General features: G+C 39.4%; 4 protein-coding genes and 2 long non-coding RNA genes across 12 annotated transcripts; 3 read left to right on the top strand and 3 right to left on the bottom strand.

Annotated features, from left to right (window-relative positions):
* The first annotated feature begins 369 nt into the window (after positions 1-369).
* Positions 370-3028, top strand: LOC116927724 (cyclin-dependent kinase 8). The gene is made up of 10 exons (XM_032934766.2): positions 370-628; positions 695-881; positions 980-1120; positions 1186-1375; positions 1435-1549; positions 1607-1705; positions 1784-1856; positions 1931-2028; positions 2116-2200; positions 2376-3028. Exons 1-10 carry the CDS (start codon positions 468-470, stop codon positions 2871-2873), a joined length of 1647 nt encoding a protein of 548 aa, XP_032790657.2. The 5' UTR covers positions 370-467; the 3' UTR covers positions 2874-3028.
* On the bottom strand, positions 2939-8457 carry LOC116927702 (protein disabled). Of its 2 annotated transcripts, XM_032934737.2 has the most exons (6): positions 8317-8457; positions 7814-7903; positions 7518-7753; positions 7300-7443; positions 7134-7238; positions 2939-7031 (listed from the first exon to the last, which is right to left on the bottom strand). In XM_032934737.2, the coding sequence occupies exons 2-6, from the start codon at positions 7896-7898 to the stop codon at positions 3582-3584; spliced, it is 4020 nt and encodes a 1339-aa protein (XP_032790628.2). In that variant the 5' UTR covers positions 7899-7903; positions 8317-8457; the 3' UTR covers positions 2939-3581. The 2 variants fall into 2 exon arrangements, with proteins under 2 accessions (XP_032790628.2, XP_045032973.1); XM_045177038.1 differs by lacking the exon at positions 8317-8457 and having other exon boundaries at positions 7814-8257.
* A 78-nt stretch (positions 8458-8535) lies between these two features.
* LOC116927713 lies at positions 8536-12517 on the top strand. Of its 5 annotated transcripts, XM_045177043.1 has the most exons (4): positions 8536-9283; positions 9621-11457; positions 11517-11674; positions 12328-12517. In XM_045177043.1, exons 2-4 carry the CDS (start codon positions 9644-9646, stop codon positions 12330-12332), a joined length of 1977 nt encoding a protein of 658 aa, XP_045032978.1. In that variant the 5' UTR covers positions 8536-9283; positions 9621-9643; the 3' UTR covers positions 12333-12517. The 5 variants fall into 5 exon arrangements, with proteins under 5 accessions (XP_045032978.1, XP_045032977.1, XP_045032976.1 ...); XM_045177042.1 differs by having other exon boundaries at positions 9631-11457; positions 11517-12517; XM_045177041.1 differs by having other exon boundaries at positions 9608-11457; positions 11517-12517.
* A 52-nt stretch (positions 12518-12569) lies between these two features.
* On the bottom strand, positions 12570-13477 carry LOC116927799. The gene is made up of 2 exons (XR_004396778.2): positions 13295-13477; positions 12570-12887 (listed from the first exon to the last, which is right to left on the bottom strand). It is a non-coding gene; the product is annotated as an uncharacterized LOC116927799 (long non-coding RNA).
* Positions 13478-13729: 252 nt separating this feature from the next.
* LOC116927782 (transcription initiation factor TFIID subunit 12) lies at positions 13730-14998 on the top strand. Of its 2 annotated transcripts, none has more exons than XM_032934846.2 (3): positions 13730-14464; positions 14575-14767; positions 14823-14998. In XM_032934846.2, the coding sequence occupies exons 1-3, from the start codon at positions 14375-14377 to the stop codon at positions 14888-14890; spliced, it is 351 nt and encodes a 116-aa protein (XP_032790737.2). In that variant the 5' UTR covers positions 13730-14374; the 3' UTR covers positions 14891-14998. The 2 variants fall into 2 exon arrangements, with proteins under 2 accessions (XP_032790737.2, XP_032790736.1); XM_032934845.2 differs by having other exon boundaries at positions 13771-14464; positions 14819-14998.
* LOC116927787 lies at positions 14990-15717 on the bottom strand. Its single transcript, XR_004396761.2, has 2 exons — positions 15515-15717; positions 14990-15441 (listed from the first exon to the last, which is right to left on the bottom strand). It is a non-coding gene; the product is annotated as an uncharacterized LOC116927787 (long non-coding RNA).
* Positions 15718-16548: the final 831 nt, after the last annotated feature.

Genomic DNA, 16548 nt, shown 5'->3' with positions numbered 1-16548 from the left:
GGCGTTTGATTTTTGAATCGATTTTTTTGGCAGAAAAATTCGTCAATACCTCTTACAATTTTATCTTTCAATTTCATAAATATTTGATTGAGTTGTGATCTCCAAATATCGAAGCCTAGACACATATATGGGTTAGTTGAATTTTCGCTTTCCATGCGTGTGACATTGATTCCTGAATCTTTTAATTCAGGAATCAATTTGTCACATGTTACATTTGAGACACAACAACAGAGCCACCAGTAATGCCAACGGATTATAGATAATGCTTGGCGTTTTGGTGGGTATTTAGTAAGGGTTTTTAACCCTCTTCCGTTTACGGTATATAAACGTTTTTAGGGCTTGCCAAAACCTAAAACAGGTACTTCATGTTTCTGCCACGAGGGGGTACTGTTGGTGGCTCAAATTTTCTGCTAACAGATACAGAAACAATCAAAGGAAAAATAACAAGCAAATAGGGAAACACGAACATGGATTACGATTTTAAAGTTCGAACTAGCGTAGAACGCACGAAAGTGGAAGATCTGTTTGAATACGAAGGTCGGAAAATTGGTCGTGGTACGTACGGACATGTTTATAAAGCAAAAAGAAAAGAAACTTTTGCAACTTCTGACATCAACAAATTGATTAGGTATGAAACTAACTGTAGTAGACTGGAATAAATAAAGTGATCTAAACACATATATTGTTTTAACAGTGCAGATCAGAAGGAATATGCATTGAAGCAGATAGAAGGCACTGGTCTATCAATGTCAGCTTGTCGTGAAATAGCACTGCTGAGAGAGTTAAAGCATCCAAATGTCATCAATCTTCAACGTGTCTTTCTCTCCCATACCGACCGCAAAGTATGGCTCCTTTTCGATTATGCAGAACATGACTTATGGGTAAGTTGAAATGAGCCTCATCCTTCTTCAGTGAAATCATGGTCAAGTTGTTTTGTTACCAAACAAATCATTTGTTATTTGCCCAAATACCCATTCAGCACATCATCAAATTCCATAGAGCAGCTAAAGCTAACAAAAAAGCGGTTTACACACCAAAGGCTATGGTAAAATCTTTGCTGTATCAAATTTTGGATGGCATTCACTATCTACATTCCAATTGGATCCTTCATCGTGACTTGGTAATTGGCTATTGTTCCAACTCTTGCTGGGGCATCAGATTCAACAATTTGTGTAATCTAAATAGAAACCAGCAAACATCTTAGTCATGGGAGAAGGGATTGAAAGAGGAAGAGTAAAAATTGCCGACATGGGATTTGCACGTTTATTTAATTCACCACTGAAACCTCTAGCTGATTTGGATCCGGTTGTTGTGACCTTTTGGTATCGAGCACCAGAACTGCTATTGGGAGCAAGGCACTATACTAAAGCTATCGGTAAATAATTGCAATAATAGTTAATAAAAAACTATTCTGAAGTCAAGTTTTCTGCCAAGATATTTGGGCCATTGGATGCATTTTTGCTGAGCTATTGACATCAGAACCCATTTTTCATTGCCGACAAGAAGATATCAAAACGTCAAATCCATATCATCATGATCAACTGGATAGGTAAGTAGGCACATAGTTCTTTATGAATAATTGAATGAAAGATCCATTTTTCACTAGAATTTTCAATGTGATGGGTTTCCCACATGACAAGGATTGGGAGGATATTAAAAAAATGCCTGAACACCCTACACTTCTCAAAGATTTTAAACGTAACAAGTAAGTCCAGAAATGTTTTTGAAGTTACCTATTAGTACATTATTCCTATTAATAAGTCTACATTTCAATTTGTTATAGCTATCAAACTTGCTCCCTTATGAAGTATATGGATCGCTATAAAATCAAAGCTGACACTAAAGCTTTTCATTTGGTAATAAAAACAAGCTAATATTTTTATATTTGTCCGTTGTGAGTGTATTTTGATTCCCGCATTTGCACCCCAAGCTGTCAAAACTTTTAATGATGGACCCTACAAAGAGGTTTACTTCAGAAGCCGCCATGGCCGACCCTTATTTTCAGGAAGATCCTTTACCAACCTCAGAGTATGCTAAATTTTCACCAGAACTGAATTCTTAAGAAGTAGAATGGTGTTAGTCGCATATTTATTTATTTGTTCTCCGATTTGCCAGTGTGTTTGCCGGGTGTCCTATTCCGTACCCGAAACGAGAATTCTTGAGTGACGAAGAGCAAGATGACAAATCCGACAGCAGCAAGGTGGAACAATTTGTCTAATAACTTCTTATTACTATTATTATTTATTTATTTGTTTTATTTATTCATTTTTTATTTATTTTTTTTTTAAATCTTTTTTAATTTTTTTCCTTTTTTTCTCTATTTTGTTTTGGTTTACGCATGCATATCCGGCATTTGGGGGCATTCTTAAAATTAGATGATTGCTAAGAATCCACAGGGCCAGAATCCAGCAGCTAACGCTCCCAATGATCAGTCGCACGGTCCTAATGCCAAACGAGTACGATTGGCTCCTCCTCATCCTGGCAATAATAGTGGATCGCAAATGACAGGAGGTCCACCAGATTTCCATGGTCAGCATGTTGGACAGCAACAACAACCACACGTCCAGCAACACCCGTCAGCACAACAGCAGCAGCAGCAACAACAACAGCAGCAGCAGCAACAGCAGCAGCAACAGCAACAACAACAACAGCAGCAGCAGCAGCAGCAACAACAACAACAACAACAACAACAACAACAACAACATGCTTCGCAGTCGGGGAGTTCTAATCACAGCCATGGGCATCACCCTCAACATCCGGCACAGCAAAACAATATGCAGGGAGTTATGCATCCTAACTATTCTAATCACCCCGGTCATCCTCAGCAACAGTCGCACCCTCAACAAAACAACTCATTCAATCAAAGATTTTGATTTTGTGAAAAACTAATGTGATTGTCTTTTCCCTTGTTTTAATTAATTAAATGTGAATGCAAAGATTTTCATACTAAAACGTTTAATAATGCATTGCCGCTGGAAATGAAAAGATACACAGATAAAAAATACAAGACGGGTCGTGTAGCGAATTATAGAAGGAACCAAATGTCTGTAAATTATACGAAGGGGTTGGCGAAGGGAAAAAATGTGATAGCCAAAACGAGTTGAAGCTTCATATATAAAGCGACGAAATAAAATGCAAAAAAGCAAAAAAAAAATGAGTAAAAACAAAAAAAAATTGAAAAAATTAAAAAAATTCTTGATGAATCAAACGAGGTTTAGAATAAACATGAAAATGGAGGGAAAAGAAAAGGTAATGGCAGAAAGCTACAGAAAAAGAAAAATAGAACAATCACAAATGAAGATATAGATGACTAGTCGACGATTTTCTATGCCAGATGATAGCATTAACATAAAGGAAACATAAGCAGAATCAGTTGGACTATTCTGCCATATTTTCAGGTCCACTCTTCATGACTGGTCATAAATACAGATATGACGGAAAGTATTAAATGAAAGTGTCTGTTTCTTATTAGATTTGAGAACGGAGAATGATAGAAACGATACGGAAATGTTTAGCGCAGCAGCACGATAGTATGTCAATCTGCATTAGACAGGATTTCGGTTTCAAAAAGAGAATGACTTTTAGAGGGTAAACTCGTCACCCACGTCATCAAATTGAATGTTATCATCAAATGGTTGAACCCAAGCGAAAGGGTCTTCGACAATAGTACTAAACACTTGAACGGATGGCTGTTTAACCGCATGAGAATTAGATGACGCTGGAGAATTGGTTTTAACAGGAGGCAAATCTGGTTGGAAGAAGTCGTCATCGAAAGGATCGTCTACTCTTGTAAAGATATTAACTGACGTTGATTTTTTTACAGTCTGGTTTTCTTTGGTCTTTAACTGATTCTCTGGAGCCTTCTCTTCATTGAAAGCTGCACTAAAATCGACAGCAAACGAATCCGACACAGGCGGGACCTTTGTTTCGATAACGATCGTATTCGCGGAGAGGTCAAAATCCGCAAAAGAATCACCAAACCCTTCGAGAGGGTTGGCAGGAAAACGAGCCTCGAAAGCTGCGAATTTATCAGCCAAATCATCAATGACTTCCTCATCTTCTTTGCCAACGACTTCCATTCGTTCTGGCTCTTCATCGTCAGGCGTTTCGGATAATTTAAAATCCACCGGCTCTGGGCAACTCCAAGTGATAGGGACTCCAGTTGGCTTGACGGCCGGCTCCTCCTCTATGAAATGGTCGAATTCTGCGCTTCCAGAAGACACAGAATTACCCCTAGGATGTGGTGGGTGTCCGGTTGTCTTTGGTCTGGCACCAGTATTGTCATACGGTGATTCTGCCAATCGATTTAATTGGATATGGCAAAAATCATCTTCGAATCCGAAAAGGGGTGAGGTTACTTTCCGCGTAGACGTGAGTTGGGTGCCACTATACGGAACATTAGCTTCCTGTGGTGCTGAATAAGCAAGAACATTTATATCATCAAAATTAGCGAATTCAGAATCCCGATCGTTTTCCATTTTCTCGTCCGTTCGAGCACAAGACGATACAGCCAAATCTTGTTCCATGATTTCTCTAAGAGCAGCGTATCGGTCGCTATCAGAGACCTTTGAGATTTCGGGTGTACGAGCATCCAATTGAGTATTTGCGGTTGGACACGTTTTAGATAGTCGCGTGGCTGAGTCATCCTCTGGTTCAGGAACATCGCTGAGTATTTCGTACTTCTTTCCACCTTTGTAACAAATCTCAGTTTCATCTACTTTAACTGCGACGGGTTCTGGTTCTTCTTCTTCTTCCTCCTCCTCTTCTTCATCTTCCTCCTCTTCTTCTTCTTCCTCCTCCTCTTCCTCTTCGTCCTCCTGCTCCACTTCTTCTTCTTCTTCTTCATCATCATCCTCGTCTTTCCTTCTTGCTGCTGAGTGGTAGAGAGGGGATGACGGGAATTTCTTTTCGGAATGGCGTGTTTTCTTAGATTCAGCCTTTACATCATTCTTATTCAATTCGGCTAGCCGTAAGGCTAACTCCGTTAATGTCATACTGGCTAGCCTCGCAGGGGGCAGTTGAAGAGTGTCGGCCAATTCAGCTAACGACATGTTAGACAATTGCAAAAGAGAAATTTGATTCAGTTTAGATTGAATTTGTTTGACAGGACGCGGTTCGTCTCCATTTTCTCGTGACGTATGATGTGACACGCTATGTCCCCTAGAAAGGGAATTAGATATCGATAACGGTTGTTTGGGTTTTCGAATGGGAATGGGAAGCGGTGGAGTTTGATGCCCACTATAGATTAGTTCATCAGTTGGTGTGACGACTGGCCGTTGTGGTACGAGCGGTGGTTGCCCTTTGGGAGGCAATGGTGGCGGCCGGAGGACAGGGGGGCGAGGAGGTGGCTGTGGTGGCATAGGAAGTATTTCCGAGCCCGATGTAGATTCTGGTTGCGACAACCGCAAATGATGCTGCGGTGACTGAGAGTGTTGTGAGTGCTCTCTTCTTAACCGGCCATCCTCGACCGAACTGGACGATGAATCATCCTCGCTTGATGACAGCTCTTGAGGTGGAAGGGGCGAGTCGCCAGTGCCATTTGTGGGAGTACTTTCCGTATCCATATGAATAGAGCCGATATGGATTGACAGCTGCGAGGCTGAACTCCGTGGTGAGCAACTTCGAGCGCTGTTTTCTGGGGTTCCGCTAGCGGGTTGATTACGCCGAGCCTGGTTCGGCGATGAAGGTAGTTGAGGGATCTCACTGGTAATCTCACTATCACTATCCGATTGACTAACAGGAAGAGTTACACGTAGTAATCCTCGTGGATAGCGGGAAGGGCTGGATTTGGCAACAGGGGCTGACAGAGGGGCTGACAGAGGGGTACTCGTGAAAGACGAGGACATGGAGTTTGTTGGACGAGGAGATGTGGATTTTATTGCTTTGGAGACCTTTGAATAACCACTAGGAGAAGTAGATTTGGGGGATGACGATGTCTGAACTAACGGAGATGATTGGAAAGCAGCAGAGAAAAGCGGAGGAGCCATGGAGGCGAATTGGGTATCAAACGGATCGGCCTCGGGCAAGGGACCAAAGTGCAAGCTACCGAACGGATCTTCAGATAACTGTGCATGCCAATCCTTCGCATGTTGATGGTCAACACTTTCAACTTGTGAGGTGCTCAATTGTTTGAGCAGCATTTTAGATCCAAGCGATGTCTTTTTCAGATCCTGAAAAAAATCTTTCTTGTCTATATAAGGTCGACTACGTCCAGTGCCTAGTGGATCCAACTCGGTGAAAACATCGACACGCTCTGCAGTTGCCACTGGTGCAGGTTCTACAACAAAATTTGCTGTAAAAGGCTGGCTATCAAAACCATCAACGACGCGAGGGGATGAATTAGTACTGGAATTGGCGCTGGTTGGTCGCGGTAAAGTTGCAGCCGAATTCAATCTAGGAGAGATATTACCCTTTATATTGCGCACATGCAACGATGAGAGTTTCGTGGCAGACGGTATGGGTAAGGCGTTAACGGTGGTCGGCATTTCCAGAGATAGAAATGTTTGCTGTGTGGCGTTCATTGGCTCTGAAGTTAGGTCTTTGTCATTGCCAGACTTCTTCCTCGGCCGAATTGTAGAATAATGTGACATGGTGGAAGTAGAAACTTTGACTTTCGGTGACTTTGCTGGTGGAGGAACTAGTGGAGCGAGTTGAAGTGGCGGTGCGAGAGAGACGAACGAATCACTGAAATTGTCCGACACAGTTGGCTTCATCTGGTCTGGCTGAGAAACGTTCGTTGGCCCACATGACAGCATCCCAACTGTAGAGGGCGGGGGTGGGATAGCTGGCGGCATCGACAACAGGGGGACAACCGCAATAGGTTTTACTGCCATGGAATTTGATAAGCTTGTTGGAGTAAATGATGTCGCAAAAGGATCGAAAGAGCCACTTGACTTCTCCTCAGCGTGTAGATTTAACAAATCAGCTGTCTGAATGGCTGACATTTCTGATCGTCCACCATTCAAATGACTTCCTAAGGCCAACATTTGATCTAAGCTATCCATGGAGTCAGTCAAATGGCGATCACCATTCTAAATAGAAAAGAAAATTAAATTTAAATTAAATAAAAAAACAAAAAACAAAACATGAATTGTTTATAAATTTCTATTCAGAATATGGTAGCTTTTAATTACCGTCTTGTTGCCACTGCCGTCGAATGAGTATTGCTTATTCTTTTCAACATCTTTTTTCTTTAAATCGTAGACAACCTGAAATAAGTCCCTCATGGCAACGACGACCTAAATTTGAAGGCTGTAAGTGAGTTACATGTAAAATTATAATGCGACTACTAACGCATACCAAGTTTGCATGTTTATCCGTTTTAATACCAAAGAAACGATGGCCCTGATCGGGAGAACCAAAAATGTATCCGAAAGCCCTAGGATCTGCCATATCTTGCGCTATAAAAGATATCTTATGAACAGCGTGGTGGTACAGGCAATCCTGTCAATGTGTAAATTATAAGAATGAAAAAATTACACGTATGTTTTAACCAGTAATTTCATTTAAAATAGTACCCCAGTACGTTCGTCCCTCAACCTGAGCCCATCTAGTGCAATACATATCATGATTCTTTGTTTATGTTCCCCTGCAGCTTTAATTGCCATTTTCAGCTCTCCAAGTGCCTCTTGACAAAGTCGATCTCCTCTGGGGGCATTCACTTCTAAAACACCTATTAGCTTGGCACGAAAAGTTACTCCATCACCAGCAAAACGAAGTGGATCATTCACATCACTAGGTCTCTCTACTGTCCCTATTCAATCACAAATTTGTAATAAGATAATGTAGGAAAACTGAAAAAAAATTCACTAACCTTTACGAGACAGCATTAGAGTTTTGAAAATGGGATCCTTGCGAATCATATTGGATTGACAGAGTGGTGAGAAATGGCATTCCATCACACCTTTATTGAACAAACAATCAGATTCAGAACTTGTGTCAATATCATCCATATTAATCAATTAGGAAATTTTCCACAAATAAAACAAAAGAGCTATATCAGGTTTAAATAAAATTATCTGACACCACACTAAATGAACAGGGGCAAGGTGACACTCGCCAATGGCTGGCATTAAGGACCCTCAGAGATTCAAGGAAATCACAGACTGGGATAGGGAGTTCTGCCAGCCTAGTGACTGGCAATATTATCACCAAAAGGTTATCAACATGACACCATGGCAGTCCACAGTGTAGATAGAAATGATCGGAAAATGCGACAACTAAAATTCTGCTAGAGGATGAGACCTAACCCAGACGCCGAGATTACTGGGGTGATCAATGTCCATCGGAAACTGTCAAGAAACGATTAGATTATACCTCGGCCATAGTGGTTCACGATGTATAAAAGCTGCACAATACTGAGCCGAAGGAAAAATTGCCGTTTAACTTTGTTTACATAAACAATTCATTAAAAGGAATCCTAATTCCCATTTGGTATGTTACTACTTCTTCTCAGCTGTTGGTCAAACTTGTGCAATGTTGCCGTTTTAAAAAAATTTCCCCTTCTTACCACACCCGCTGAAACCCGTCAACCGTCTTCTGCTTCTGCTCATCTCTGATCGAGAGTCCGAGTTCCGACTTTTTTAAGTTTTTTCCTTAACGTTTCAGGCTCCGTAGTCCGTACTTTTAGCAATTTAATTTATTCGACCCCATTTGTAAATTTTCCATTTAAAAAATACTTCTATCGCTGTTGCTGGAATAGTTTAGCAAAATCGATCGTCCTAGAAAAATGTAGGAACTAGGAAGTAACTGGCTGCACCGTGGGCTAGTTTATTTTAATATCTTCATTGATTCTTAAATACGTTAAAAAAAATATGTTATACTTTTCAAAATAAATAATATGGAAAAAATAACACACTTACCATCTTATGGTGCTGACGTAGTTACGTCTTACGTCTTGTTTAAAAATAATTTCATCCAGTATTTCGTTTTCGTGTTTGTCTGCCAATTTAGGCGTAGTAGCGCAACAACATCCAAACAACCCGTGTTCATGAGGAATACGTTAGCCTTGTCCATGGACTTGTTAGATGTTGATAACATATTGTAAATCAAAAGGCTTGTGGGTAATTACATAATTGACTAAACAGTTCAGTCTATTCAGCTTTAGGTATAACCTACAGAGTGGTCGTAAAACGTTTTAAGTGTCATGCCAATTTTGCATCTAGTTTAGAAAAACTAAGAACAGAAGTGATGTTGTTACTGTTCTCTTAAAAAGACCGTAGTATGAATTAACTTTCATATCATTTACGGAAACGTGGAATCCTCAAAGAGCCCAACGGTGCAGGTATTTACCAAATGAAAATATTTACACATCTTGCAAACATAGCTTCAAAGAATCACTACATGTGAAGATATTGTACCTAAGAATATGTTCGTAAGGTTGTCAAATCTTTTTTTGCATTAATAGGTTGCAATATTTTTAACAAGTAGAATCAATTCCCTTGTTTCCTTCAATACCATAATAGCAAGCAACCCTTCTGAATGTGCTCATGCAAACACATAAGGCTGCATAAGGATTCAATTTGAATACTGCAAATTCATGTTTATCTATGTCATACAGTGCAATTTTTAAAATATTCCTCCATCTATTATTCTGTTAAATTTTGAGTTGCTGTTGAAAGTGTCTTGTAGGAATTCAGACAACATGGACTTTTCCCATTTAATTCGAGGAACCCGCGAATTCTTCCAAGGGCATCCAGGAAAACCCAAAGATAATGGTGTTGGTATTGCACCACCATTCATTAATTTTCCTGAAGCTAAAAATGGTGTAAAAATGAATCATGAGACATCATACAATCTACAGTCTCATTCTCAAGTGATCAAATCAAACTGTCCTACTCAGCCAAGCATCCATGGAACAGTGTCCCAATATTATCCTGCACCTTACTCCAAAAACTTTACCAGCAAGCAACAGAGCCAGTCTTCACAGCAAGTTGACGAATTTCATGCGCCGAATATGGAAGTTAAGCATCATACTTGGATTCAGTCCACTGCCGTGTACCCTGCTCATACACCCAGAATACCGTATGCAGAACAAAAAGTGTGGCAACAAACCATCTATTCAGAAGATGGTGATGTTTCGTCAAATACTCGATTAAATTATAATCCGCCCATCCCGGCTGTTTTTGCCACAAACCCTCGTGTGGTTACACCAGCGTCATGTCAAGGTCACCAGCAGCAAGTTTCAGTGAAAAATAATGAATGCATGGTTCCCGCTGTTAATAATTTGCATCGGGAGTTGCCGGAATCAGGTGATTGTTCCTCATATTCATCAAATTTCGTTAGACCGGCATTTGTTCAAGATTTTAGATCCAATAATATTCACCAATCTCAACGTACAGTGGCTTCGCGAGACAATGTAAACTTGATGAGTTTTCGAGAAAGTGGTTGTCAGCCAACATTCGGAAAATTTTACAACCAACCCTTGCATTTAGCATCGGATCGACGTAATCAGGCAGAACATACGCCGGCGTCTGTTTCCTGTGATTGCCTGTTTAATCGACCGTGTCCCCTGCACCGATATTCGAAGCAGCAGGACATACCAACTCTCGAGCGACAGAGCTCAGAATGGGGTTCAAAGATCCAGAACATTTCGATCGAGAATAAGTTGACAAGACAAAAATACGAGTATACTTCATTAGGGATTCCTGATGAACGACCGAAGGTTCTTCAAAATCCTGAAATGATGAAACATCCCCCGAAACAGACCCCCCTTCAACAGAACTACCAAATTCAAGAGCTTCCCAAAACAACTTCAAGTAATATTGCCTTCGCATCATTCCGTGCAAATGTGGAAGCTGATGTACCTTCCCGCCTTTCAACTGACTTTCGTCCACACCGGCAAGCCTATTTAAACGAGCTGTCAGGGATGAGAACTGGGAATAACTTAGACAGTGAAGTAGGTGGGGTTAGTGTCATTCAACAGCCAAAAAATTGTACAGCAGTTTCGTCAGTGGAGGCAACCAAGAAAAACGAAGAGCGCATGAGTGTTATTAATTATCCAAAACAGCGTTACCTGAGTAACAGCAGCATTACATTGCCTAATGTTTTATTTTCAAAGAATGGCAAAAATAATTCAATATCCGAAGATGTTTTGGTTTCTTGGCCGAAAAAAGAACTGGCTACTCACGAATGCAAAAGCTTGCAATCTGGTGCCTCTGGCGTTTCTCAAATGCAGCAAAACCAAGTCTGTATAGCTGTTGACTATTCTAACAATAGGTCGCCAGATAGGCAACCTGACCGAATAACGAATCCACCGAATTTAAAGATGCCGTCTCTCGGAAAGTCAGTGATCCATATCTCATCAACCGATAAATTTTTGATTGATGCAACGCCAATAAAATCAGATCCTATAGTTTCCGACGAGAAGTGGGAGGAGTGGAAAAGCTCTTTTGATACGGAATGGAATGCCTTCGTTCAAGACTTGGCCGCTTCTGGGAACATCAAAAGAATACACAGGTACATTTTTTTTTTCTCCACCATGTGATGACAATATTAAAACTGCTTACAAAATGAAGGGTGACTCAACCAATCCCAAGAAAGATAAAACGAAGAGAAAAGGCTGAACCAAAACCTATCAAAAGGAGTTTAGATACGAAATTGCTGACCATCACAGATTTTTCTTCTGACGAGGACATTCCGCTCAGCTTGCGACGGAAAACTAAGGAAGACAAGTGTAATAAAATATTCTGACTTAATGAATTTGGTTACCAGAACATATCCCCGCTAGCCAGTTGGTTGCCGCTAGTTCTTGATGCAGCAATACGACATAGAGTTATAAGTTAAGCTCTGCGCTACCTCGAAATGCCAACAGTTAGTTAGAAAATAGCTGATAACATCCTGCCTAACAGATCATTCAAAAGTCAATTCAGAGCGATTCGTGCATTGATCGCCTTGAAGCTCACTAATTGATTTCAAGCTTAAATCGTCTTTGCACTTGCCGAATGTCTTCAGTCTTTACTAGTTCTGAGTTTGTTTTTCAATCGTTGAACTATATCGATCATGACTAATTAATATAAGACTGACATTTTTACCAGCCATGTTTGTGACATTCCTTCGAAATTAATCCCCTTTGATCTCTTGTTATTTCGTAGAAAAACATTTCGACTAGACTACGTCATTTCAGCTAACGAACAATCATCAAAACTTAATTATTTTCGTTTAATATGAGGATCATGCATGATCTGTCGTTCACTGTTGGCTGTAAATTACTGTAAATCTCACCTGATAAGTAATTTGTTTATAATCACAGTGACCTTGGATATGGTTTTATAAACCATGAAAGTATGTGTGCTTGAGGTTGTAATGTTAATTATTTACCTTATACAGCATAACGTGTGTTCTTCACGCTCTAGTGAAGACGGACTACGTCTTCACGGCTCTACGTCGAGATAGCTCGCAGTTTGAAGCCGATTTACCGTCAATCGAATCAAGTAACAATGTACGGAAACTAAACAACTTGCATACCACCTATTGTGCTTTTATTGTCAGTTTAATTAAACTGATTTTATAAAAATTTTATTCGACTCCCCATTTCATTTCTAATAAAAAACACTTTCTTTTAGTTGCTATTCATAGGAAGAAGAATTTATTTTTGGACTTTTCCTCAATTGTTAGTACAATAGATGCAATCTTGTCTTACAACTAGCAGTGCATCAAACCGTTAAAGTTAGGTAATAATTGCGTAAGTCTTAGCAATTTGACGGTCTTCGTGGGGCAATCTTCTGCGTCGTAGAAGGCTGTTGGCCGTGTGCCCATCAAGATAATTTTAGCACACATGAAGCTGATGGTTTATTTATTTATTTTTGTGTGCTTAAGATCTCACTGCTCATGTTCGTCTTCGTCGCCAATTGTTCCAGCCTTGCGGAAACGACAAAGGGCTACGGTATCTAATAATAATAAGAAAATTCCCACAAATTAAAATTCCCTGCTTGATCCACACTAATATTTGTTGAAAGACGTAAGCAAGATTAGTGGTAATTTTTTTGCTTCTGTAAGCAATCTGTAAGCATTGGTAAGTTCCATATCTTTCAGGTTGAATTCTTGCGCTTCGTGATATTTTTGTCATAGCCTAGCCTACTGTAACGATTACAACGTAGAGGTGACGCATGTATACGTCTAGTTATCTATCAAGGTCGTTTGCGAAAGGAATCCCGGCTAGGTTTATTCCACAGAACACCTTGAAGTTGTTTGCCTTCTTTATTTTACCCAAAATTCCACTTACATATCCCTTGCAGTAACTCATATGTTAACTTTTACCTAGAACCTTCAACCCTTAAGAATACCCAGAACTTACCTTTCTACCTTTGGTAGTACTCAGAGCAGTAACCTAAGTTAGTTAGTTATTGGATTCTTCAGTTAATGGCTCTCGAGTGTTATTCTCCATTTTTCTGTGTTTAGACTTAGTGTTTTCGATCTACTGGTCGTGTTTTCGCCAGTATAGTGGCAGAACAGCAAATTGCCTGTTTCTAGCGATCGGCCCCGATTAGCCAAAATCGGGTTAACCGCCCCGCCCCGGAAAAGGGAAATCGGGGATGAATCGAAGTGCACCGTCGTCATCCGGGGCGGGGCGCGGCAAACATCGAGGTTAATCCACTTTCCCTGACGCCATTTACAAAAATGGCGCCTGAATTCAACTACGAAGTTTAGGTCGGGTTTTTATCGGGGCAACCAGGGTGGACTCCCCGATTTTCATCATAATAATCGATTTCGACTCGATCGATTATGTTTTTACGTCGATCGATTGATTGTAATCTGATTGAGATCGGGGCTCAAAAATGTTCACCCGAACGCCCTTTGCCGCAAACGGCAAAAAATTGCGACGCAAACGGCGCAATTTTTCAAAATAGGGTGAATTTAAAACATGAATAACAAATTCCCAAATTGCACCGTCATTTTGATTTTGTTCCCAAAAAATCGGGAATGAAAAGGAGTCCTAGTGGATTTACTTTTCTAGCACACGAACTGATAATTTAAAAAATCTAAAAATAAAAAAAGGTTTTTTGCCCTATCACCCCTGTAGACGACCGGCCTCCTAGACTAGCGAACCTAGCGTGGAATCCTGAAACCACTTAGTAAACACCCGCCGTTTTCCCCTACAGAGACTGGCACGGCGATCGTGTACCTTGCTATTATATCGTGCTAATGTATTCAGTATTCACTACCTATTTTGTGGCAGCAGGGATCTTGGCCGTGTAACATACAGTGAGGATACTGTTTGCTATCTCTTTGGGAAACGCTATAGGATTATTAGCCTTGATGAAAATTCAACTCTATGAAATTTTTCCCTATAAAGTGTATAAACTAGTACCCAGAACAAGTTCATAGAGACGCTCTTGACGAATAAAATTTGGTAGTGCTATCAACTTCAAAATAAATGTCGCAGAACGCTTCAGGTTCGTCATCAACAAACTACTCAAATGCACAGAATTCGAGTTCAACCAGTGGAGGAAATAACGAGAACCAGGTGAGACCCTTAGTGTCAGATAATTTCTTTGGGAAAATTCATTGTTTTGTTTTTTAATTTGTTCATTTGGATACATGCATTTGTTATATTCTGCGATGGTGAAACCTCAGGTTCTTACAAGGAGCAGACTTCAAGACTTGGTTAGAGAAGTAGACCCCAATGAGCAGTTAGATGAAGAAGTTGAGGAGCTATTGTTGCAAATTGCTGATGATTTCATTGAGTCTACAGTGAATGCTTCTTGCCAACTTGCCAAACACAGACAAGCTACTGCGCTAGATGTGACTGATGTTCAGATGCATTTAGGTATTAGTTTTTACATATTGTAAAACATAGTTATAACATTTAAATTTGTAGAAAGACAATGGAATATGTGGATTCCTGGCTTTGGAACAGATGAGCTTAGGCCGTATAAAAGGGCGCCTGTAACCGAAGCTCATAAACAACGAATGGCTTTAATAAGGAAGCAAATGAAAAAATTTTAAATTCCTGTGGATCGATTTTGTGAGCAAGGTGAATAAAAATGTATGACTTTTATCTGTTTATTTGTGAGCTACATTACAACTGCCCTAAATAAAGTACAATCACCATGATGGTTTGTAATCTGGACCATGCTCTCTTCCAAACAAAGCACTTCTATCTCTAAACAGAGTCATCCTTTCATACTCAATTTTCTCCAGTTTCCATCCAATCAGGTAGGCGACAATAGGGAAGATGACCACCAAATGTTTTTTCTGCTTTACAAAGCTCCATGTCATGGAAAGCTCTTTAAGCATTGACATTTTCAAGATCTTCAGATTGTCCTTTTACTGCAGAAAATTGGCGAGCCTTACACTTCTGAGTGTAGGAATAATCAGAGTAGATCAGAAAGCCGGCAATAAGAGGGAAAGATAGCGAAATGGCGTTCCTTTTTAATGATGCAACCCAAGACCAAGGAAAGTTATGCAACAAGGCCATCAAATTCCAGAAAAATGAAAGAGCTATAAGAATATAGAAACATTCAATTATTATTATACACCTTGTAAGAATCAAACAGAAAAAACCATGTTATACCTACACAAATATTTGCACCCTATTACAGCAACGAATAAGTGTTTTCCAGAGGATGAATAGCAATAGTCAATGACAAATATAGTTTTATAAGGCCAAACTTTCCGAACACCCTGGAGATAATGTCCAGTAGCACATCCCCTGGTGGCGATAGGAATGAAACTGGACGGTAGGTAGCGCCAGACATTACATTACATTACATTACATTCGATTTATTCTTATTCTTTATTCTCGAATATTTTTTACCTGTATTTTATTTTTTTTTTATTCGATTATCCAAAATTTAAATGGAAAAATCGAATAAAAAATAAAGTTCCTCTAAGTTTAAAAATCTTTGTTTCCGCTAGCCGTTGCTCTTTTGTTTGGAGTTATTTTTTCCGTTTAGCCATTGAAAATGTCATGAGGCCAATAATTGTCTGCTACTAGCACACTCTTGAATTAGTGATACTACTTCTGGAAGAACTTAAAGTATAAAACTAAGCTGTTACGTTTACGTATTAATTTGGACTTGTTTCAATTTTTTTTTCCGTTTCCATTTTCTACTGTTCCATGAATCTGGATTCCGTTGATTTTGAAGTTTTTTTTGTTTGATTTGATTGGACTGGCTGTGTCACCAAAATAAAGAAATCACTTGCTTAATTATTTATTATTAATTGTTTTTAATTTTATGATTAAAAAATCGAAACATCATCCTTAAATTAAGAAAATCATTAGAAATTATTTTATTCGAAAATTTATTCGAAAATTTATTCGAAATACGAATAAAAATAAATTTTATTTTTATTCTTTATTCTTTATTCTTCATTTTTTATTTTTATTCTTTATTCTTATTCTTTATTCGATTCAATTTTCATTTTATTCGTATTCATATTCAAATAAATTTTTTCCTTATTCGGCAGAACACTGCATATTTGTGTTTGAAAATACGATTTCTTATGCACTTCATAATATGGGGCACATCAAACAGAAAATATATTTTGTTGCCGGGGTTGGATGGATGCATATTACATTTTGAATTACCCGCTCACTTTAACTGT

Source organism: Daphnia magna, linkage group LG7 (assembly GCF_020631705.1).
Source record: "Daphnia magna isolate NIES linkage group LG7, ASM2063170v1.1, whole genome shotgun sequence".
NCBI lineage: Eukaryota > Metazoa > Arthropoda > Branchiopoda > Diplostraca > Daphniidae > Daphnia > Daphnia magna.
Note: the sequence above shows the minus strand (reverse complement) of the source record. Positions and strands in the feature narration are given on the sequence as shown.

Coding starts and splice junctions, on each gene's coding strand:
- LOC116927724 (XM_032934766.2), top strand. CDS start 468: ATGGATTACGATTTTAAAGTTCGAACTAGCGTAGAACGCACGAAAGTG. Junction 1,550..1,606: donor CATCATGATCAACTGGATAG/GTAAGTAGGCAC, acceptor ATTTTTCACTAG/AATTTTCAATGTGATGGGTT. Junction 1,857..1,930: donor ACACTAAAGCTTTTCATTTG/GTAATAAAAACA, acceptor TTGCACCCCAAG/CTGTCAAAACTTTTAATGAT.
- LOC116927702 (XM_045177038.1), bottom strand. CDS start 7,952: ATGGATGATATTGACACAAGTTCTGAATCTGATTGTTTGTTCAATAAA. Junction 7,444..7,517: donor TGAGGGACGAACGTACTGGG/GTACTATTTTAA, acceptor ACACATTGACAG/GATTGCCTGTACCACCACGC. Junction 7,032..7,133: donor ACGGCAGTGGCAACAAGACG/GTAATTAAAAGC, acceptor TTTTCTATTTAG/AATGGTGATCGCCATTTGAC.
- LOC116927713 (XM_045177042.1), top strand. CDS start 9,644: ATGGACTTTTCCCATTTAATTCGAGGAACCCGCGAATTCTTCCAAGGG. Junction 11,458..11,516: donor AACATCAAAAGAATACACAG/GTACATTTTTTT, acceptor TACAAAATGAAG/GGTGACTCAACCAATCCCAA.
- LOC116927782 (XM_032934845.2), top strand. CDS start 14,375: ATGTCGCAGAACGCTTCAGGTTCGTCATCAACAAACTACTCAAATGCA. Junction 14,465..14,574: donor GAGGAAATAACGAGAACCAG/GTGAGACCCTTA, acceptor GTGAAACCTCAG/GTTCTTACAAGGAGCAGACT. Junction 14,768..14,818: donor TGATGTTCAGATGCATTTAG/GTATTAGTTTTT, acceptor TTAAATTTGTAG/AAAGACAATGGAATATGTGG.